Source organism: Urocampus carinirostris, chromosome 12, assembly GCF_059441175.1.
Source record: "Urocampus carinirostris isolate Australia breed hairy pipefish chromosome 12, RoL_Ucar_1.0, whole genome shotgun sequence".
NCBI lineage: Eukaryota > Metazoa > Chordata > Actinopteri > Syngnathiformes > Syngnathidae > Urocampus > Urocampus carinirostris.
The window spans coordinates 5,284,696-5,308,573 of NC_142360.1; the positions used below are offsets into that span (position 1 = coordinate 5,284,696).

At 40.6% G+C, this 23,878-nt stretch overlaps 1 protein-coding gene, 2 long non-coding RNA genes and 1 pseudogene across 4 annotated transcripts; 1 reads left to right on the plus strand and 3 right to left on the minus strand.

Annotated features, from left to right (window-relative positions):
- Positions 1–4,088: 4,088 nt before the first annotated feature.
- ccl25b (chemokine (C-C motif) ligand 25b) lies at positions 4,089–12,681 on the minus strand. Of its 2 annotated transcripts, none has more exons than XM_088350048.1 (5): positions 12,544–12,681; positions 12,080–12,160; positions 6,867–6,984; positions 6,626–6,746; positions 4,089–4,346 (listed from the first exon to the last, which is right to left on the minus strand). In XM_088350048.1, exons 2-4 carry the CDS (start codon positions 12,141–12,143, stop codon positions 6,626–6,628), a joined length of 303 nt encoding a protein of 100 aa, XP_088206174.1. In that variant the 5' UTR covers positions 12,144–12,160; positions 12,544–12,681; the 3' UTR covers positions 4,089–4,346. The 2 variants fall into 2 exon arrangements, with proteins under 2 accessions (XP_088206174.1, XP_088206173.1); XM_088350047.1 differs by lacking the exon at positions 12,544–12,681 and adding an exon at positions 12,321–12,419.
- A 6,779-nt stretch (positions 12,682–19,460) lies between these two features.
- On the minus strand, positions 19,461–19,617 carry LOC148354733 (U2 spliceosomal RNA; annotated as a pseudogene).
- Positions 19,618–20,724: 1,107 nt separating this feature from the next.
- Positions 20,725–22,240, plus strand: LOC148354734 (uncharacterized). Its single transcript, XR_015852214.1, has 2 exons — positions 20,725–21,010; positions 21,776–22,240. It is a non-coding gene; the product is annotated as an uncharacterized LOC148354734 (long non-coding RNA).
- An 83-nt stretch (positions 22,241–22,323) lies between these two features.
- On the minus strand, positions 22,324–23,602 carry LOC148354735 (uncharacterized). Its single transcript, XR_015852213.1, has 2 exons — positions 23,095–23,602; positions 22,324–22,698 (listed from the first exon to the last, which is right to left on the minus strand). It is a non-coding gene; the product is annotated as an uncharacterized LOC148354735 (long non-coding RNA).
- Positions 23,603–23,878: the final 276 nt, after the last annotated feature.

A 23,878-nucleotide genomic window follows, 5' to 3' on the forward strand; every position in this document is an offset into this window, starting at 1 on the left:
CTCTCTCACTATTTCTCTTTTTATCTATTTTGTTTCTCACATTCTCTCGCCCCCTTTTCTCTTTCTGTCTCTCTTTCTCCCTTTACTTGTCCCAGACTCTCGCTCCCTCTTCTTTCTCCTCAATCTGCTAGTCCGGACCCCGAGAGAATGTTTATTCTATCGTGTGCCCCCCCAAGTTAAAATTAGTTTGACACCCCTGCATTACACTGAGACACACATGTAGACAGTACAACGGATAAATAGACACATAAGTCATAAAGTGTATAGTAGTACCTTGTGAAGAAAAAGTTTTGATATATGCAAAATGTTCTGAGTTGTAAAGGAAATGTACATGATTGTGCAATGAGCAAGGTTAGCTTATTTTGGTCCTAAAGTGTTAAATTGTTAAAGTGATGTAGTTTCCTGGAGGCAGTGGGTGTGTGTCCATTTGTTGGAAGAAATAAAAATGAACAAAAGGGGAGAGTCAGGCTCTAGGTCAGGGGTGTCAAACAGGCGGCCCGCGGTCCGAATCAGGCCCGCTAAGGGATTGAATTCGGCCCGCGAGACAACACTCAGAGAAGCGCGAGAGAAAAACGAGCTGCAAGTCGAAATATGTCCACTTGATATTATCAAAGCCAGGAGCCTTTGACAAAGACGCTGTACTTGTATTTCTTTCTCTCTCTCTCTTTTCCTACCCTTTTCTCTCACTTTCTGTCTCTCTCTTTCACTCTCTGTGTCTCTCTTTTTCTCTTGCTTTGTTCCTCTTTGTCTCTTTCTCTCTGTGTGTCTATTTACCTTCTTTTGATCGAAGTTCCTTTTTTCTTTTCTCTTCCTCCCCTTCTTTTTCCCTCTTTCACTCCTTCTCTTTGGATTTCTTTCTCTCTCTGTCTTTCTTTCCCCCTCTCTCACTATTTCTCTTTGTATCTCTTTTGTTTCTCACATTCTCTCGCTCTTGTTCTTTCTCTTTCTTTGTACCACCCTCTCTCTAATCTACCCCCGAGAGAATGTATGAGAAGGTAAAAAGACAGAGAGAGAAAGAGACAAAAGGAACAAAGAGAGAGATTTAGAGAGAGAGAGAGAGAGAGAGAGAGAGAGAGAGAGAGAGAGAGAGAGAAATACAAGTGGCCCCCGAGTTAAAATGAGTTACACACCCCTGCTCTAGGTGGAGCGGGCAACGGGGAGAGTGGCCTTGAGGAATGATGGCAGAGCAGGGAGTGAGTTCAGCATCCCGATAGACTGTTGGATGAAGCTGCCCCGCAGTCTGCTGGTAGTTCGGACACACGCTCAAGGTCACGTGTTTTTTGTAAACGCTTGTTTACACGAGTCCTGCTAACAATCGGGAAAATGTAGGGCTCAACGGGACCCAGCAGGGGGTCCAGAGTAATTTTAATCAACGTTGACATAGACGCTCTTTTTTCTGTGGGAAAAAAACTAAAACCGGTGCCGAGTTTCACGCTAATAAACTGGATGAAAATGGAGAACAGCTGTTGATGTGAGTGAATAGGGGAAAAAAACATGTTTTTTTTATTCCATTCTTTATTGGGGGTTATTTTTAACAAGTACGAATGGAGCATTGTTGGAAAAATACAAAAATTCTATTGATTTACAAAAGGCGTGCGAGATAACTCACATACACAGAAAATGAGTATACATATTGTAAAGAACGTGAAGCCTAATATAAATTGGGATCCAAAAATTTGAGTATGTTCAAAATAAAAAAAGTGTTTATTCGTGTATATCGGGAATCACCAACGTAAGCCCCTTAGGTACACCTGAGTAGCTCACCAGTTTTCTAGTGAATTTTATTTCCAGCTGGTATGGTGTTTTAGTTGTTGACTAACCTATACAGTATAACCCTACTTCTCATATGTATGACCTGGTAATAACATAATAGTAAGTTTTTATCATAGAAAATCATTCAAAACCGCTAACTTTTTGCAGTTATCAGGAACAAAACTCGTTTTTTTAAAAATGTTTGTTTATTCAGCGTGTAAAAGTTTCAAATGCTTTTATGATAAAACTAATAAAATAATAATTACAGGCATAATGGGCCAGCGTTGCCGGGCATTCTATTTGAGTGAGGTTGTTGGGGCCGTGGTTTGTTGAAAAAGTGCCAGGGAGCCACTAGGGCAGGGGTCGGGAACCTATGGCTCGCGAGCCATATATGGCTCTTTCTATGAGTATCTGTGGCTCAGAGACCAATTTGATTGCATGCAAAATTTCTCCATCTTGTTCAAAACCGGAGTTATCTATCCTATTCAGGTACACGTAAAGCCAAGCCAAAGCTAAATTCGAAGGTAACACTTCGCAGTATATATAGGGCACGTTTTTCACTACAATTTACAGTCAAGGTGTCACACAAAAAAGGGGGAAAAAAACTCGTTTTGGCTGTACAACGCTAAATAATCCTTTATTTAAAAGTTCACTATATAATCTGTGTTCAGTGTTCAGATACTTTATGATGAATCCACAGAACTGTAAATACGCCAAAACACCGGAAGAGAACTTAGTCATTTGATTGGGTGAGTGGGAGGGATGGGTGGAGCTATGCAAAAAGTACAAGCATTCCCTCCCATCTCTCGCCAAAGGTAAGCACATAAGGCTCCCTATTCTCAGAATGTTGTGACGTTTTTACAAAATAAATGCTTGCATCTGGTTTTGAAACCAATATGTATGAAAAAAAGGGTCAAAAGGAGTTTATCCGATCTTGAGTAATTGCAAGAAAGAGACAAGTTTAAAGTGGTTTGTTTGTTGAATTTGGGACAGGGGCTCTGGCATTATTCTCTTTTCATAATTTTTATCAAATCATCAAAAATAAATGTGCTGAAGACTAAGCTTTTGTCTGGGGCGCCGGTTTAGCAATTTAGTAAATTTGTCTCATAATATATGGTGTGGCTCTTTCCCAAAATAAAATTAATATTTTTTGCTTTTATGGCTCTTTGAGTCAAAAAGGTTCCCGACCCCTGCACTAGGGAGTACCAAAGAGCAGTTTGAGTGCATGCAGCTCCAGGGCAGCTTGCATAACAAAGCAGATGTTTATCGATTTGGTTGGTATTGATTGAGGGTGCCTTGACATGAAACCTAGCTAAAAATACTTCCAGTAAATTACTACCGTGTTAATTTTTACTAAAATTGGCTGTGTTGTTTCCGAGTGTTTTAGCCACAAACGAACCAACACACACGCAAATTGGGAATTATATAACAGTCGAGATAAAAAGATGAATTAACCCCCCCCAAAAAAGTTTTAAATAAAATAAATTCGACATATGTTCACTGATATACAAAAAAAAATTTATTTTCGTAAGTCTATGTAAATCAAGGGTTACAAACCTATACTGTTCCAGAGCCCTCTGATATTAGATCTTCAGTGGAACTGTTTAAAGCTAGACTTAAAACACACTTCTATTCTATAGCTGATGAATGACCTATATTTTGACAATATCTGTGTATTATTTGTCATTGCAACATCCATTGCAGCCTGGTAATCCTAGAATGGGGGTGCAGCCCCTTCTCAAGGTTTCTTCATTTTCTCATCCTGAGGTTTTTGAGTTTTTCCTTGCACTCCCGTAGGTTTTAGATCAGGGGATGGTCTAATAATAATCTATACAGACCCTTGAGACTTCCTGTGTTGAAGGGCTATACAAATAAACATGACTTGACTTGTCCAGTTGGATTTGTAACCAAAATAACTTAATCATATTATTACTATGGTATTAATATGTTGTTACTCGTTGTAATTTGAACATGTAAGGTTGAAATAGGTTCAGTCGACAACTATAACATCATGCCAGTAAAAAAATCAATATTTCCTAGAAAATCGCAATGACCAGTCCCTGGTGAGCTATTTCAAGAACTGGTACACTGACTACTAGGGTTTTCTTAGGGGGCTACCCACATTGGTGACCCCTCCTCTAAATAGGACAATTATAGAAATATGTGTCCTCGCCTGAACTATATAATACAAACACTGAAGAAAATGAAAATAAAAGGGACTAGAAATCATTTTGGACACAAATTTCATTTCTCACCACATGGTCTCGCCGCATTTTGCCAATTTTACGCCTCATTTCCAGCGCAAAGCACATTCACACAAAAAAAATCACTTAGACTGTGGTTGAGTGTCATTTTAGCTTCACGAACAATCCAAAGCTGCCTCAAAAATGGCTCATCGAGCGTCAGGAATAGATAGCTATCCATTTGAAGTTGCCGCGGTGTGTTATTAACACCTCGAATACAAGACAGCAATTGTAAATTACATTCTCTGTCAGCGACGGGAAACGGCAACTTTACAAGCGCCTAATGGGATCCATGTGCTTGACGATGAAGACCTTCCAAGCGTCTTGAGACATTCTTCGTCTCTTCTTTTTCTACAAGAAAGTGGCACAATGGTTAATTCTAATGGTAGATAGTTTGGAAGATGGCCGACTACTGAGTAAATATTTGCATGACAAAAGAATCGGATTAATGACAAAAAGGTTCAGTTAGAGAATCTGGGGGGATGGGCCAAATAAACAAGAACACAGTTATATTTTTAGATGAAATGTTCTCCTTCTGTTTAGAAATTATTAAGCTCATTTTAATAATTTATTTTTGTCAGGAACTGTAACAGAATCAGGACCCAAACGCGTGACGTTCTCACACAAGCCTTTTATGTTACGGGAAATGGGGAGTCATGCACGTTAGGCATCAATCTGGCGTGGAAAAACAGGAAGCCAGAGACCGACGAGATCGATTCCAATTGGCCGAGTAGATATCGGACAGATGGGGTCGATACCTGACTGGACGGGACAGACAAGTTTGATAACTAAACAGGATATTGAAATAAACAGGACAAACTAGACGGGAACGAAACAGGAAACCAATATTTAACAGGACAAAATAAACGCGAACAATATCTGACAGGAAACACCAACAGGAAAACAGACCAAGTCAGAACCCACGTCTTGCGGGGCAGAGGTTCATTGACGGACTGACCAAGAAAAAATGAGAGCACTGAGCTTAAAAAGACGGAAAGCCAATCTGTCAATGAACCGCAGCTGGCGCCACACGGGCAGGGCCAATTGGGCGCCATGGCAACCGTGACAATTTTTTAGTGCTTACTATTTTTACTCTTTGTTTTCTAGTAAAATCGAAAAGAAATACTATACTTTTTTTACTGTACTGTTTTTCCCCCTAGAAAATAAGAATATTAATACTCAATATATGTATATATTTCCTACTTTATAATGTATATTTTTAAGAACTTTTGCTATAACTTGAAAAAAATAGTAAAATAAAAAGAAAGTATTACTGCGAAAAAAAAGTGTTACTTTTCTTATTTTGCCATTGAAAAAAATGTTTTTTAAAAATGTGAGCACGAATATCTGATCCAGCATATCATTTCTATTTCCTTTTCCAGGTTTTGACTTCTGTTTCCTATACTGTATTTAATCTTCATTTTTAGTCAAATAGAAAAAATAATGATAATAAAATGAAATGCTATATTTTGTTGTACCTTAATAAAGTTTTTAAATTGGTAAGATAAATGAGATTTAATAGATATCACTTGTATTACTTTTTGGGAGACTGGGACAAATAATGTAAATAATACTTTTACGTTTATACATATAGTTTTTCCTGGTATAACAGAAAAAAACTGCATTCAAATGGGATTTTTTTATTCTATTATTTTCTGTATTTATTAATATTCCATTTATTTTTAATATTTTTATTGTACTGTTTTTTTCCCTAATAAAAAATGATGGTAAAATAAAACGTATTTAACGTTCTATTATATCTTTTATCATTTTGATTTATATGAACTTTTATTATACTTTTGTTATTTTTGGACTAAAACAAAAATAGTAAAATATAGATAATACGCTAGAATTATTTTTCCAATATTACTAGAAAATAAAAATAGTGAGCAAAGTTTTTTGATCTGACGGTGTCATGATTACTGATGCGAAGCACCCGTGCCTGCTCATTTGGCCCCAACTGCCTCGGACACTGATTGGCTCCCTGTCCCTATTTAAACCCACTCCTTTCTGTCACCTGTTGTCAGTCCGTCTGCGAACCTCAGAGTACTCTAGGCAAGCTTTTCGACCCTGACTCCCACCTGTTTTCGTCTGTTTCCCGGCTTCAACCCGTTTTTTGATCCTGACCACGTTTACTCTCCTCTCCTGGTTTTCGACTTGTTTCCGATCCCGACCACGTTTTTTGCTCTCCTGTCCCGGCTACTGACCCGTTTTTTCCGTTCCCGACACCGCCATCGCTCACCATGGAAGTCCCACTTCCGCGTTCATAGCGACCTGCTTCCCGCACCCAGCGATCACCGGATCGTGGGTGCAACCCTTTCCTTTCTTCCAATAAAACTGAGAGAAACGTAACCCAGGTGGGTCCTGTCTCCGTTGTGGTCTTGACAGACAGATACTTTTTGTGTACAGAATATATATATATATATATTATATTATATATATATATATATATATATATATATATATATATATGTATAGATATATATTATAAATATATATCCATATATATATACATATATAAATATGATACGTCAGATAGTGCACGCTTATCATTGTAATCATTAGGGTTCGCGAAATAATACACACTTGGGCATTAAGTCCCTACAGTATTTAGTGAACTGGACCCGTACCTAATTCTGCATGGCAACTCTCAATCTCAGGACCTCCAGGAATTCCTGAACCCAAAGTTGATCCGGGTCGGCGCAGATCGTGCGCGCCGTTTTTCGTCCGGGTCTCTTTTTCATGATGAACCTACACACACACACACACACACCTTCATTAGTATCTTATAACCTTTAAACCCCCTTAATCAAGACAGTTATTTTATTTTCCATTTCTCCGTGCCAGATCGTAAGAAGTCGGCGAACTCACACGACGGCTCTGATGTTGCAATCACCATCTGTTTCCTGCATCCTGTAGCTGGCCACTTTTTCCTTGGCCTTGTCCTTCATGCCTCGTACGTGGCCCAGGCAGCAGTTACCGTAAGAACCTACAAGGGGGAAAACCCGTGTAGCGAGGTCAGTCGATCATGAGGGAGAGTCCCCTGCATTTGAGACAGGCGAGTTACAATTACTCCATCAAAAATGGGTACGGATAAATGGGGCTGTCACTATTGGGAATTTCTGGAGACGATCAATTATCAGCCAAATAATCACGATTGTCAATTTTTCCCCCTCTGCATAATATGTTAGTATGATAATGGGAGCTTAATATTACATATACGTAGTTTCTCCCGCCGTTTACCTGCGCTTCATTGAATGTCTTCACTTTGACGTTCAGAGCACTGGGTAGATCTCACATTGCGTCATCACCCGCCGCATATTTATTATTAGAAATATTTATTATGAAAAAATAAATGTTTTACAAACAACAGTACTGAGGTCCCCAGCCCTTTCTAAATAATATTAATTCTATTTTTCTGTTGTTCAGTCTGTGAGAATATTAGAAACCTAAAAGTAATATACAAAAAAAAATGTAAATGAAAGAATTAAAAAACCAACAATGCAGTACTGTATGAAAAACCATACAGTATAATAAAAATATATCCAATATAATTATTAAATTCTTCAGGAATCGACAACATCCTATCAGAACTAGTGGTGAGCAAACCATAGACATATTAAAGAAAGATCTGGCTAGCAGGACAGTGGGCATCTGCATAGACAAAATCGCTAGCAATTATGCTACCAAAGAAACTATGTTCCAACTACAGAACCTCAGTCTCATCAACCATGCAAGTAAAGTTATGCTAAAGGTCCTACTAAACAGACTAAATCCACAGGCTAGCAAAAGAACAGGCAGGTTTCAGGCAGGGAAGGAGCACCATAGACAGATTTTCAACCTGTGCCTACTATGTGAGAAGTTTCAACAACACCAGAGAAACCTTTAGAACGTTTTTGTTAATTTTAAGAGGGCGTTTAGCAGAGTATAGTAAGCCGTTTCATGGGCCACCATGAGGAAGTACAACATGGGCCATAAACTAGTTCAGACCATTGAACAAGTGTATGCCAGTGCCGACAGTGCAGTACTGATCAATGGTACCATTGGAGCATGGTTTTGAACCACAGGCTGCATTCTCTCTCCAGCTTGATTCAACATCTTCCTGAAGAGGATCATGTCGGAAGCTCTGGAGGAACATGAAGATACAGTCAGTATTGGGGCACACAACATCGCTCATCTCTGTTTTGCTGATGATATTGCCGGATTGGCGGGAGAAAAACAGGATCTCAGAGATCTGGTCAATCGCCTGGACAAAGCATCAAGCCAGTATGGGATGGAAATCAGCAGAGAAAAACAAAAGTAAGGACCAACAATCCCCAAGCTATCACCACAAACATCACCATCAACCACAGAGCGCTAGAACCTGTCACCAAATTTAAATATTTTAGAGTTGTCATATCAGAAGAAGGGTCAGAACCAGAAATCATGGCCAGAATAGGTCAAACCACAGCTGCACTTTCCATACTTAAACCCATCTGGAGGGACAAGAACATAGCAGTGAAATCAAAGACCTGACTCCTCTAGACTTGTGAAACATGGACTTACAGCAAAACTGGGAAACAAAATCCAGGCCTTGAAAATGCAATGCTACAGGAAACTTCTAGGCATCCGCTACATAGCCCCTGTGACAAACAAAACGGTGCGCAACACCATCTGGGGGTACACTGGACCCTACGAAGAACTGTTGTCCACTGTGCGCAGACGAAAACTTCAGTGGTATGGTCGCATTACCAGATCACCAGGACTGACCAAAATAATTATCCAGACAAAAAAAGAACTGGGCCCACAACATTAAGGAAGAGACTGGTGCCAACTTTAACACGACCCACGAACAGGCCAGGAACGTCCGGCTTTTTTTTAAGCTAGCTGTATAGTCCCCTTTTAGTTTTTGTACGTCTTTAACATTCTAGCTAACTACCAAGCTACCTTTTTTAGCTATTAGGCAAGCGATCTCGCTAGGTTTTTAAAATTTTGCGTGCTATCTAGCTAACATGTTATCATTTTTTGCTTGTTATTAAGCTAAATTTTAACCTCCTTCTAATAGCTATGTAGCTTTTTTTCTTTCTATCTGGCTATTGAGTTGGCTTTTTACTCTTTTAGCTAGCTATATAGTATCCCTTTAGTTTTTGTACGTCTAACTTTCTAGCCAACCATCAAGCTACCCTTTTAGCTATTAGGCAAGCGATCTAGCTAGGTTTTTAAATGTTTGCGTGCTTTATTGCTAACACTTGATCTTTTTTGCTAACAATCAAGCTAAATTGTAACCTCTTTCCAGCTAGCGATGTACCTTTTTTTTAGCTTTCTATCCGGCTATTGAGTTATTTTTACTCTTTTAGCTAGCTATATAGCCCCCTTTAAGTTTTTGTACATGTTTAACTTTCTAGCTAACTATCAAGCTACCCATTTAGGCAGGGGTCGGGAACCTATGGCTCGCGAGCCATATATGGCTCTTTCTATGAGTATTTGTGGCTCAGAGACCAATTTGATTGCATGCAAAATTTCTCCATCTTGTTCAAAACCGGAAATGACAATCCTATTCAGGTACACGTAAAGCCAAACCAGGCTAAATGCAATGGTAACACTTCGCAGTATACTGGACTGTCTCAGAAAATTAGAATATTGTGATAAAGTTCTTTATTTTCTGTAATGCAATTAAAAAAACAAAAATGTCATACATTCTGGATTCATTACACATTAACTGAACTATTTCAAGCCTTTTATTATTTGAATATTGCTGATTTTGGCTTACAGCTGAAAAAAACTCAAAAATCCTATCTCAAAATATTAGAATACTTTCTCAGACCAAGTAAAAAAATAATTTTATAACAGCAAAACTAAATCAAACATTTGAAAATGTCCATTGATGCACTCAGTACTTGGTTGGGAATCCTTTTGCACGGATTACTGCATCAATCCGGCGTGGCATGGAGGCAATCAGCCTGTGGCATTGCTGAGGTGTTATTGATGCCCAGGATGCTTCGATAGCGGCCTTGGCTCATTTGCATTTGTAGGTCTGGTGTCTTTCATCTTCTTCTTAACTATACCCCACAAATTCTCAATGGGGTTCAGGTCAGGGGAATTAGCAGGCCAATCAAGGACAGTGATGCCATGGTCAGTGCACCAGTTACTGGTGGTTTTGGCACTGTGGGCAGGTGCCAGATCATGCTGGAAAATGAAATCCTCATCTCCATAGAGCTTTTCAGCAGATGGAAGCATGTAGTGCTCTAAAATCTCTTGGTACACAATTGCATTTACTCTGGACTTGATGAAACACAGTGGACCAACACCAGCAGCTGACATGGCTCCCCAAACCATTGCTGACTGTGGGAACTTCACACTGGATTTCAAGCAACTTGGATTTTGCTCCTCTCCAGCCTTTCTCCAGACTCTGGCGCCTTGACTTCCAAATGAAATGCAAAACTTGCTTTCGTCTGAAAAGAGGACTTTGGACCACTCTGCAACTGTTCAGTGCTTCTTCTCCATAGCCCAAGTCAGACGCTTCTTCCGTTGTCTTGAGTTCAGAAGTGGAATACGGCTACTGTAGCCCATTTCCCGGACACGTCTGTGAACTGTGGCTTTTGATACCTGGACTCCAGCTTCAGCCCACTGTCTTTGAAGCTCCCCCAAATTCTGGAAGCGGCTCTTCTTCACAATTTTGTTAAGGCTGCGGTCATCTCTCTTGGTTGTGCAGCGTTTCCGGCCACATTTTTCCCTTCCAACAGACTTTTTGTGGATATGCTTTGAAACTGCACTCTGTGAACAGCCTGCTCTTTGAGAAATTTCTTTTTGTGTCTTACCCTCCTGATGGAGGGTATCAATGATGGTCCTCTGGACAGCAGACAGATCAGCAGTCTTCCCCATACTTGTGATTTAGTTTACTGAACCAAGCTGAGTGTTTTTAAGGCTCAGGAAACCCTCGCAAGGTGTTTCGAGTTAATTAGATGATTCAGGTGATTAGTTGAATAGCCTACTTGTATACTTTTTCATGATATTCTAATATTTTGAGATAGGATTTTTGAGTTTTCTTAAGCTGTAAGCCAAATTCAGCAATATTCAAATAATAAAAGGCTTGAAATAGTTCAGTTGATGTGTAATGAATCCAGAATGTATGACATTTTTGTTTTTTTAATTGCATTACAGAAAATAAAGAACTTTATCACAATATTCTAATTTTCTGAGACAGTCCAGTATATAGGGCACGTTTTTCACTACAATTTACAGTCAAGGTGTCACACAAAAAATGGGGGAAAAAAACTCGTTTTGGCTGTACAACGCTAAAGAATCCTTTATTTAAAAGTTCACTATATAATCTGTGTTCAGTGTTCAGATACTTTATGATGAATCCACAGAACTGTAAATACGCCAAAACACCGGAAGAGAACTTAGTCATTTGATTGGGTGAGTGGGAGGGATGGGTGGAGCTATGCAAAAAGTACAAGCATTCCCTCCCATCTCTCGCCAAAGGTAAGCACATAAGGCTCCCTATTCTCAGAATGTTGTGACGTTTTTACAAAATAAATGCTTGCATCTGGTTTTGAAACCAATATGTATGAAAAAAGGGTCAAAAGGAGTTTAACCGATCTTGAGTAATTGCAAGAAAGAGACAAGTTTAAAGTGGTCTGTTTGTTGAATTTGGGACAGGGGCTCTGGCATTATTCTCTTTTCATAATTTTGATCAAATTATCAAAAATAAATGTGCTGAAGACTAAGCTTTTGTCTGGGGCGCCGGTTTAGCAATTTAGTAAATTTGTCTCATAATATATGGTGTGGCTCTTTCCCAAAATAAAATTAATATTTTTTGCTTTTATGGCTCTTTGAGTCAAAAAGGTTCCCGACCCCTGCATTTAGGTATTAGGCAAGCCATCTAGCAAAGTGGCTTTTTTAAAAACATGTCCTTTGCTCTTTTTAGTAACAAAAAGTAGCTCTCAGCTTAAAAAAAGGTTGGAGACCTCTGCAGAATAGCAACAAAAAGAAGTGCAACAACATTTAGCAACAAAGCTCCTAATTGTGCTGATTAATTTGTGCTGCATCTGCTACCTGATTTGTTAAAATGATGATTTTTTTGTTTGTCTTTGAAGACTTACCTTGTGCCAGACACATTGTAGTGCAGATGAGCAGCACCAGGAACAAAAGGGTTTGGAACTTCATATCTGTTTCTCGCCTTTCTGCTCCAATGAAAGACAAAAACAAGTGTTAAGCATCTAAGGCACAAACTGTTATAGTAATGACAATGCAATAACAATGTAATAACAATCTAATGACAAGTCTTCATTCCTTTGTCCAGCTACTGCATACCAACATGGATTTCATCTGCATCGGACTTACCTACTGTTAGTCAGTCTCTCCTTGACAAAACCTGCCAATGTCTGAGATTTGCACTCTTAACATGCACACATGAATGGACCCCCACCCACCTTTTCTACCCAATCTAAGCCCCAACGGTCACACACTTTATCGCCACTCCTCCTCGTCAAGCGACACCCACTATTGCAAACGTGTAGTTTAGCATGTTGCGCAAGAGTCATTGCTTTCCATACAAAAGTCTTACCTCCGGGAAAAGCAAACGTGAAATGTTGCAATGCAAAGACATTTATTATTTTGCAAAAGAGAAAAATCCTGGACTGGTGGTCACTCGGTCCCCCTCCCCTACGAAGAATTGATTGAATCCAGATGTCCACAAGACAGGCTGACGCTCAGTGTGATCAGTAACATACGAGTCATTAAATCCCCTGTGTGTATTATATAGCGACCCCTAGTGGTATGAAAATTCTTCATTTGTGTAAATAAAACACTATTAACTCAAATAAGAGGTAAAAACACATTTAATATCTCATAAATGTGATCTCAGGTTTAGAAATCTGTAATTTTATTACCCAACTATTTAACCTCAGTGCTCTTACTCACCCGTTGTCAGTCCGTCAACAAACCTTTGCACCCGCAAGACGTGGGGTTTGACTCTGTCCAGTTTACTGTTGGTGTTTCCTGTCCGGTATTGTTCCCGTCTAGTTTGTCCTGTTTAATTTCAATATCCTGTTTTGATATCAATCCTGTCTGTCCCGTCCTGTCCGGTATCAACCCCATCCGTCCGATATCTGCTCAAGCAAATGTTATCGATCTCGTCAGCCGCTGGCTTCCTGTCATTCCACGGCAGACTGCTGCCTTACATCTTCCGCCCAATGATCGCTGATTCACTGGTGTTTGGGTTTACGTGCATGACTGCCCCATTTCCCGTAAAATCAAAGCTTGTGTGAGAAACGTCACGCATTTGGGTTCTCCTCTTGTTCCGGTTCTGGACAGAAGAGCTGACATGTTTGACCGCCATCTTAAACTAAAGAAACCCCAATGACAATCTTGCGAAAGTAGCTTGTCAGCCCTGCATGCGATGGTTGAAGAGTCCTGGGATTTAGGCATCTGTCATTTTTTTCCACTGTTTGCGTCTCTAGCCACTTGGCTGCAGGCTATGGCTCTCCGCTAGCTGCTCTTGTTATGGTTAGCATACCTTTTAACCTCAGCCAAATTATCCTAAGATTAATGATCACAATTTCTTTTATCAAGCCATAATAATCCTTACAAAGGCAAGGCGGCACCCATTTACCCACACAGCAAGAATAAACTATGTAAAATACCGCGACAGTATTAGCAATCTCTAATGACGTTGTCGTCTGCTGCCATCCAGATAAGAGCCAAAATCGGCAAAACGAAATTGGATTAACAATCCTTTTAATATATTAAAAAAAAAGTTTTTCCCAGTAAAAAAATTGTTCTTAGTCGTACACAAATTCATATGGGCAAAATACGTATGAACTACGGGGAAAATGTTTAATTCTACAGGTATTTGTTAGCTTCTCCTGCTTCGTCACTAGCCTTCCATAGCTGCTCATGCAAGTGAATCTGGCTGACTTCTGTGATTTTGGTTTACTTTTTCTACTGTTTCCTTCTTTAGCCATCTTGATTCTTGGCTTCCTACGCGAGGCATTTAACCAAAACAAGAAAGTTTGATCACTTTACCCCAGTTTTGGCTCCTTGTTGGTTTAAGATGTGATTTTAAGGTACTGTTGGTATTATACAAAATTACACATGGACTTGCTCCCTAATATTTTTAAGATTTAATTTCCTCTTTTGTTCTTGCTTCTAGCCTTTGCTTGGAAAATGCGGGTCTACGGGTGATCCAAGAGCCAAAAAGAAACCCAAAGGTTCGAGAGTGTTCTTAATTTCGGCCCTGGGTGCTCTGCCGCCTAAGATTTGATCTGCAACCTCAGTGGAACTATTTAAATCCAGGCTTAAAACACACTTATATTTTCATAGTTTATGAATAACCTACATTTCATGTTGATGATGTCTGAGTAATGTTTTTGATGCCCTTGCAACATCCATTGCAGCCAGGTCATCCTGGAAGGGGGTTACCCAATGTGCGGTCCCTTATCAAGGTCTTTTCATTTACCTCATGCTTTGTCATGTCCTGCATGATCGTCATGGCACCCAGCTGGTCCCGCCCTTTGACACCGGCTGAGACAGATTGACTTGATTGCGTGTGGGATACTTAAGCGCTCCTTTTGGGACTGCCCGTTGCCAGACCATTGCTTAACTTGAGGAAAAACCTGTTCATTTGTTCTGGGTAAATGCCTAGTTTGTGATTTTGATGGCCTTTAAGCCTGTTTTGTGTGAATTACCTAGTTTGAATTTTTGATTGCCTTTAAGCCTGTTTTGTTTTTGATTGCCTTTAAGCCTGTTTTGTTTTGTCTTTGGTCCCTGCGTGTTGGACAACTTTCATTTTCTAAATTAAAGTAACAGATCGTACACACAAATGAGTTCACACTTCCTGCCTCCTGGTCCGTTCCGTGACATGCTTAGGTTTTTGGGTTTTTGCTTGCCCTCATGTAGGTTTTGGATCAGGGGATGGTGTCATAATAGTCTGTAGCCTGTACAGCCCTTTGAGAGTCCTTGCAATTAAGGGCTATACAAATAAACCTGACTTGACTTAGTCATTCGGTGTCACGCGCTTTCTACAAAAGAGTCCCATGATTTAGGAATCTTCAACTTTTTTCCACTATTTTCTTCTCTAGCCACCCATGTTAATCACTCGGCTTTAGGATATGGGTTGTCGCTGGCCGAGTTTCTTATTGTTAGCTGCTCTGTGTAAATAAAGTTTGCTTTGTCATTCATAGATAAGTCCCGTGATTCAGGCATCTTTGATTTGTTTTCCCCCCACTGTGTCCTTTTCTAACCAACAATGTTAGCCACCTGGCTGCATGTTACGTCGTTCACCTATTTCTATTCTTAGCTGCTTTTGCTTCATCCTTCAGTGTTACTTGCTTTCCCTGGGTTCAGTTATTTAGGGTTCCGACACTTGACAAATTCTGCTTTGTCCTAGGCGAAAAAGTAAGATGCTCACACTAACCCTGACCAACTTCAGCTATATACTATTTTCAGTTGCTCCGGGTGTATCCAGCTTGCCCAGTCTTTTGATGTCCCTCGATATGATTAACATGTCCTGTGGTTAGCTGAAATTCATCCTTGTGAGAAAACATAAATTAGGCTTTCACATTTTGCCAAATTTTTGAGATGAGATGAGATTTTGCCAAATTGTATCCTTCGGGCTCCTGCAGTGTGTCCTTTAGAATGCACATGTTTCTGCTCCTGTCTCCTGGGAATTACTACACATTGTCACTTTAAAAAAATGCTTAAGCGGGTTTATAGATGGCATAAATGTAGTGGTGACCTAATCTCCTACAATTAAGTTCGTTAACTAGAACCTTTTTTTGCTATAAACAAACGATTAGTGTTAGAATGTAAATATAAATGGTCTGCGTTTATATTATATATAAAAATAATGAAGACCTCCCAAAGCGCTTTACAATATGCTTCACGCTTTTCCTGTTTACACACTAACCAACCCATAGCAGGGTCAGCCATGCAAGGCAACTACCCGCTATCGGGGGCATTAGGGATTCAGTGTCTTGCCCAAGGACACTTCGAAATATAACACGGAGGAGTCGGGAATCGAACCTGCGACCTCTTGATCAAGACGAGCGATAATTCCAGTGTTCTCGTTTGCCCGCGTCCCTGGGTCCTAGACGCATCATTTTTGTTGGGGACGCATAGTGTCAAATCAACGTGCGTCCCCGGGACGCAACTTTTTTGACACAAAATTTTCATTATTACCCGATTACTTTTTTTTAACAAACATTTACCGCACTCCAAACTTTTCGTCAGGCAGATCTGACATTGTTGTTTTGGTCTCGCGGTTCGAGTGTTCGTCCGCACACTGATCTCGGCAAACGAGATCTCGTTGCTTCGAGATTACGTCATTGTTGTGGTGCTTGTTGTCGAGTTAAGGTAAAAATCGACACAAAATTGGTAATTTATTCAGTGTCAGTAATAAGTCAAAACATAATGCAGAAAGTGATAACAACGGCAATAATTCCGGCACGAAAAAAACGGCGGAGAAATTTTTCGGAAGATCGCGGAGTCTAGGAAAACACGTGTGCTGAAACGAACAACTCGACGAAAGAAAATAAACAAAAGAATACTCCTAGCAAGAAAAGGACTTTTCTGCCAAAATGGACTAAATTATATTCCTGGTTACGCTATGAGGAGGATGATAATGGATTGGACCTTGAGAAGGCATTACAACTGCGCCGGGACAGCAAACCACGAAGAATATATAAACAGTAAAATCTGAAGTGATAACTTGCTTTGTATTACCAATTAACTGTGATGATTAAAACTGCATGAATATAGGGACTAATATTTCAGCAATATTATTTTGTGTAATGTACAATATTGTGAACTGAAAAATCAGGAGTGATATGTGCTTTACATTAGGACTCCTTTCTGATGGAACAAATCGATCAAAAAATAGTATAAACAACACAAATGAACTAATTTAATATGCATGCCCGAAATATTTCAGTTCAGTTCGGAAGCTTTTGTTTTTTCGTATACTCTCGACTGTTCCCTCTGTCAGTAGTTGTCCTAATCTACATTTTTACTGCCGAAGAAATTGAAAGAAATTCACCCCCATTACTAAGATAATGTTATAAATTATTCGAAATATAATTCTATAATGTATGTTTTACGTTTGGGAACATGGCAATCACATACATACCAAGGGATATTATTATTATCAATATATATATATGGGCAGCACGGCGGCGCAGTGGTTAGCGCTTGTGCGGCACAGTTCATGTCATGGGAACCTGTCGTGGGTTCAAATCCAGCTCCAGATTTTCTGTGCGGAGTTTGTATGTTCTCCCCGTGCTTGCGTGGGTTTCCTCCAGGCACTCCGGTTTCCTCCCACATTCCAAAGACATGCATTTCAGGTGAATTGGCCGGTCCAAATTGTCCCTAGGTGTGAATGAGCGATTGAGTTGTCTGTCCCTGTGTGCCCTGCGATTGGCTGGCAACCAGTTCAGGGTGTCCCCCAGCCCACTGCCCGATGATTGCTGGGATGGGCTCCAGCCCCCCGCGACCTGAGGATAAGCGGTACGGCTAATGAGATGAGATGAGATGAGATGAGATGAGATATATATATATATATATATATATATATATATATATATATATATATACATATACATATACATATACATATACATATACCACAGCCATATTCCCCTAGTGGGAGGTGGCTAGAGTCATTTCTGACTCTTTTTGGGAGATCGATTCAGAGGAGGGGATTCCCAGCCCCCTCGCTCAACCCAACTGAGGTGTTGGGAATCATTAGGTGACCAAACCCCCCAATTCCATCCCCGAATGCTGAACGCCAAGCAGGGAGGCAACGGGTACCAATGTTTAAGTATGACTCGGCCAAGGCTTGAACCACAGCCTCCCAGTCTCGGGGCGGGCGCCATACCCCCAAGTTCAACAAACAATAATAGTAATAAATAATATTAATAATGATTACAATTATAATATTAATAGTAATAGTAGTAATAATAATAATAATAATAATAATAATAATAATAAGGCAGCACGGCGGTGCAGTAGTTAGCGCATGTGCGGCACAGTTCATGTCTTTGGAACCTCCTGCATGGGTTCAAATCCAGCTCCAGACTTCCTGTGCGGAGTTTGTATGTTCTCCCCCTGCTTGCGTGGGTTTCCTCCGGGCACTCCGGTTTCCTCCCACATTCCAAAAACATGCATTTCAGGTGAATTGGCCGGTCCAAATTGTCCCTAGGTGTGAATGAGCGAGTGAGTTGTCTGTCCCTGTGTGCCCTGCGATTGGCTGGCAACCAGTTCAGGGTGTCCCCTGCCCACTGCCCGATGAATGCTGGGATGGGCTCCAGCACCCCTGCGACCCTACTGAGGATAAGCGGTGTAGCTGATGAGATGAGATGAGATGAGATGAGATGAGATAATAATAATAATGAAATAAGTAACAATACTGTAATGTTTAAATCCAAGCTTAAAACTCACTTCTACTCTATAGCATATGAATAACCTACTCTTCTCGTCGGCTCCAGAGCAGGGGAATGTATAATAATATTCTGAAAAATAGTCCGTGTAATAGGGCTATACAAATAAAAATGACTTGACTTGACTATATTTAATTGTAATGACTTCAAAGGTATACTGAAAGGTATACTAAAGTGGCACGGGTGACATCTAGCGGTCATTGAGTTCATCGCGTTCACAGTTTTTCAGTTTAAGTTTTAACACATCACACAATTGTTTATTTCCCCAATTAAAAACAAGTTTTGATGCAAAATGAAATATAACATCAAAGATTGACAATCGGGAAAAGGTTTTGGGGGGGAGACTTTCAATTTATTTATAGAGCTGTATTGACGATTGGCCTGTAGGTGTCGTGTTTGATTACTTAGAGATATCCATCCATCCATTATTTGCACCGCTTATCTTCAGCAGGGTCGCGGGGGTGCTGGAGCCCATCCCAGCCATCTTCGGGCAGTGGGCAGGGGACACCCTGAACTGGTTGCCAGCCAGTCGCAGGGCAGGGAGGGACAGACAATTCGCTCGCTCATTCACACCTAGGGGCAATTTTGACCGGTCAATTAACCTGACATGCATGTTTTTGGAATGTGGGAGGAAACACTCGCAAGCACGGGGAGAATGTGCAAACTCTGCACAGGAAGGCTGGTAGCTGGATTTGATCCCATGACCTCAGAACCGTGCCGCACACGCGCTAACCACTACTTAGAGATATGTAAAACATAATTACTCACATAAATTTTGTACGATACTATTTATTTTTATAGAAATTATACCATGATTAGTAATTAAACAAAAATCGATTAGAAGAAAGCGTCTACCCCGGATGGGGATGGAGGGATTTTTAAGGGGGTTTTGGGGTTTTTAAGGGTTATTGTTCTATCTTCGTTATTCATTATCCATTATCCGTTATCGGTCAGTTCATAATACGCTACAAAGCCTAGGAGCTGGGACACTTACTCTCAGCCAAAAGGCCAAGCTAAGGTCCCAGCCCTAAAGCCTTGCTGCGATCATTGCAAATGCACCGTTCCCGGAGGTACTGCAATACCGGGCCGATGCGTGGAGTGGACAGAGCAAGCTCTTATTCCATCTCCGGATTGCAAAAATCAAAGGCCAAGCTAAGGTCCTAAAAGGCCAAGCTAAGGTCCTAGCCCTAAAGCCTTGCTGCGATCATTGCGAATGCACCGTTCCCGGAGGTACTGCAATAGAGGGCTCCGAGCTCTGTGCTAAAAATAGTAACACGGCTTCGTGCCGCCATCTTGGAAGTCTGTCGATTACAAGCGGCGATAGCGAGAGGAGCAAATATTTACTCAGTTTGTCTATTTATTTACTCAACTAGCTTTGTTTGTGTACGGATTTTGTCAACACTATGGAAAACTACGTGGAGAGTTTAGACAAGGAAGCACGTGAGCGGTACGCTGCGAAGTTGCATTTTATTGGAAAATTGGATCCCTACAAAATTAAAAACAAGGACTGGAAGTCTGATCCCGATTTGTTGCCGTGTGTGACTTACATCGAACTTGTCAACTATCTTATTTTCCACCCAAGTCCCTTTTGTGAACTGAAGGATTTTCAAAATTACAAAAGTATGGAAGCCTACGACAGATTTGTGTCTGGTTGGGTTCGGGATGTGTCTGTGCACACAGTATTTAACCTAGCCATACTTGAATGGTGTCGACAGATGTACATGAAGTACACATGTTCCATAACCTTTTTAAAATTTATTTCTACATCATAAATAATTCAATTTACCTGTCAGAAAGTGGTCAGAACAAACACGAACACAGTCAAGCTTTGGCAAATTCGACCGGTTGATAGCTGCCAGCCACATTCGTCTTCGCCGTTCACTTTTCTCCTGAGCTTCAATCCCCTGATCGTAAACACACTTCGGAAGTCTAAAGAAGCCCTTCCCACCCTTTTCCCCTCGGCTACAACAGCCAACAATAACGCACGTATTCGGCATTACAATGTAGAATCTAACTGGTTCGCTGAACAATAAGAATGAAGTGAAAAGCTTTGTTGACTTCCAAAATGCCCGCAAGCAATGCATTGTGGGTAATCTTAGGACCTCGAAGCACTCTATACCGGGCCGATGCGTGGAGTGGACAGAGCAAGCTCTTATTCCATCTCCGGATTGCAAAAATCAAAGATCATGGCTACAGAGCGATCAATCCTAACTACTAGACTATTAGAGTTGTAAGGTCCTAGCGGGGGGTTTGGGGGTTTTTAAGGGTTATTGATCTATCTTCGTTATTCATTATCCATTATCCATTATCGGTCAGTTCTTAATACGCTACAAAGCCTAGGAGCCGGGACACTTAGGCTGCGTCCCATTCTTCGCACTTTCACTCGCTATGTGCCCTAGTCACTCGGTTTGCGCGTTCACGTGAAAATGGGGTGTGTCCCGATACTCTCAAGACCGAGGCAGAAGTGCCCTCAAACCATGTCGTAACCACTTCAAGACCGAGGGGGCTCTCGACCTCACTTGGCAGCGAAGTGACTACCCAGAAGGCTTTACGAATTCTCAATATCAACAAACATGCCCGAAAAGGAACCGCACAAATGTAAGTAGTTTTCCACAACCACGCATGTATTTGCAACAAAATGTATTGAGATATCTTAGTTAGACGTAAATGCAATAGAAAATCGTATTTTCGCGTTAAAACACAAACATTGCAAAATCGCTACTTTACGAAGTGCACTAATCTACCAAGGGAGCTGGCAAAAAAAAAATCTTCACGCTACAAACTTTAAAGTAGGATAACTGGGCAGAAAATCACGGTTCAGCCCATCCCTGTTTTTATCTTAAACGAGTCGTCCTTTTACATCTACTGTACATGGCCAGTCGCTAAAGGAGCATAGTCAGAATACCGTTCTGGACATAAGCGCTTGTTTACTGCACACAATTTCGGGTGTCGTGTTTTATTTACAATATGATTCTTTCATGTGAGATCAGAATGCATTAGTTTTCATCATGCATTATGAGTAATGTCTCTGAATTTCACGTGGAAATACAGTTGAAACAAACTACTATCACATAGTCCACTGCCTTCTCTGTAAACACATATTAAGTAAACTAATTACCTTCTCAAAATGTTGTCCAAATGTGGAGACAATTCTAAAGCATATGTGATGCTGGCCAATAGAAGGCTCATACAGCCATAAGAATAACATGTCAATTTTGTGTATCTATTCACTATCAAATAATTATCCAGAACACATCCTATAATTTCCTGTCTCACATCAACTTGCTGAGCATCCTATACTCAGTTGTTTTTGTACAATACATCAGCATTAAGTAATTCTTGTTTTTTCCACCCAACCTAAAGGCCACTGTAGAACGTCCCGTGGAAGAGCTGGTCACCATCACAGCTACCACGCCATCCACACCACCGGGCACGTCGTTGGCACCTTCTAATCCGGTGCCAAACCCCAAATCACCCAGAAAAAAAAAGAAGCACGATACACTCCTTGACTTTTTGAAAGTGGAGTCTGCCGGAGTGAGGAAAAGGCTCGAAGAAACTGTGGCCAAAACTGAGCGGTTCCTGTCCTTTTTGGGAAGCTCGTGGACAAATTTCCAGAACAGTGACATCTCTGCAATGTTTCCCTTTGTTTTATAAAAGGAAAATATTGTTTTTTTTATTAAGAACTCAATGAAGTTCCAGTTTGTGTTTTCCAGCTTCATGGAAGTATTGGTATATTTTTGTTAAAATTTGTGACACATTATTTACTATTATGTATTTTGGCCCAATGTGAGTTTGTTTTTCTGAAAGTAAACTATTATTTAAGCTGGAGTGATTTGTAGTTGTTTTCTGTCCAACAGTCACATAGTTCACACACAGTATCTCACATCATTATGAAATAAACCACCAAGGTGTTACTCAAAATGAAGATGTTTATTGAATAGTAATGCAGAAAAGCACATAATGCAAATGTGGGTCTGACTTAAAGAGCCTAAATATGGCTTTTGGGCAATTTATTCCATATTAACTGTGGACAATTCTTTGTACGGTGGACCTGGGAACCCTGAAGACCCGTGACACCACACGGTAGGACAGAGCGTGGGCCAGCCAGTACACGTAGATCAGGACCTCCAGCCACGGCCCTGTTCCCTCTTTAGCAGCTCATGCAGGGCCCACATAACCTTCTTGCTCAACCTTAAGTCCTGAATGAGTTCTGACTCCACATCCAACCATAAGCACAGGATGGGAACATTCCTGTCCAACCTGTCCACGCTTATGGGACAGCCACTCTGGAACACAATAGATAACAAACAATTTAGACATAAATGTGGGCATAGATGATGTAAGCATCATGAAAAAATGTTGAAATGACCTTTTTTATATCCAATGACAACTCTTTTGAATTAAATTCCTTATGAACTAAGGTTTTTGGGTCGTACAGGGAAGTTTGGTGACGATATTATGTCAGCTTAAGGGTCAGGTGGACTGTTCTTGTGTGTGTTTACTTTTCATCATGTCACACACTAAAGACCCCTACTATATGTCATAAAATGGCATTAAGATACTAATAAGTAGATTGCCATTTATGTCTACACAAACATAAGGTATTATGTGAACGTGCATTGTATGTTAACTTTTTACTGTATTTGACCGAATGGGTCATTTTTTTTAATGAGTGTACGTACCTTGTAAAGATGAATCAGCACTACATAGCGCCGAAGCTGTCTTCAGTATAGCACATTTCTCCTCCGTTGATTGGAGACACGGAAAAGATGATGAGCTTTCAGGCAATCGGTAATAACACAGCTGTAGCGGGCATTTTTAACGTTGCACGAACTCTCCAACTGACACACCACAGGTTGAGACTCAAGTTGTTTACATGTGACGTAGACCAATACGTCACTGAGGTCTACAGCCAATTAATATTACCGCCATCTCCTGGACAGGGGTGGAACCTTGCAAGTCTTGTCCAAACCATCTCCACTTTGCACTCAACTCGCGGAGGACACTCCTCTATCGAGGGACCTCACTGGAGGGTTCTCAGGGCCGAGTGAGAGAAATGGGATTGGGCCTTACTCTCAGCCAAAAGGCCAAGCTAAGGTCCTAGCCCTATAGCCTTGCTGCGATCATTGCAAATGCACCGTTCCCGGAGGTACTGCAATACCGGGCCGATGCGTGGAGTGGACAGAGCAAGCTCTTGCATTAAAGCCAGGTAGTTCTTATACGGGCGAGTGACGTCACGTATGCAGCAAATAGTTTCACTAATCAACGATGTCGCTGATTCGTCAAAATAACGGTCGTACTTAGTACCTCTTGATGTTCGTATATAATTTTCATGTTTCAAATGTAAAAAAGGTATGAAAAAGGTCGGTAAAATAAGTTTTCAGGCACAGAAAATTTATTTGAAATTGTATATTTCGTGACTTTTCCTCGAGAATGTTGAAAGTTGGTTGACACTAAAGGCCATTT

Coding starts and splice junctions, on each gene's coding strand:
- ccl25b (XM_088350048.1), bottom strand. CDS start 12,143: ATGAAGTTCCAAACCCTTTTGTTCCTGGTGCTGCTCATCTGCACTACA. Junction 6,985..12,079: donor TACAATGTGTCTGGCACAAG/GTAAGTCTTCAA, acceptor TCCCCCTTGTAG/GTTCTTACGGTAACTGCTGC. Junction 6,747..6,866: donor TGCAACATCAGAGCCGTCGT/GTGAGTTCGCCG, acceptor GTGTGTGTGTAG/GTTCATCATGAAAAAGAGAC.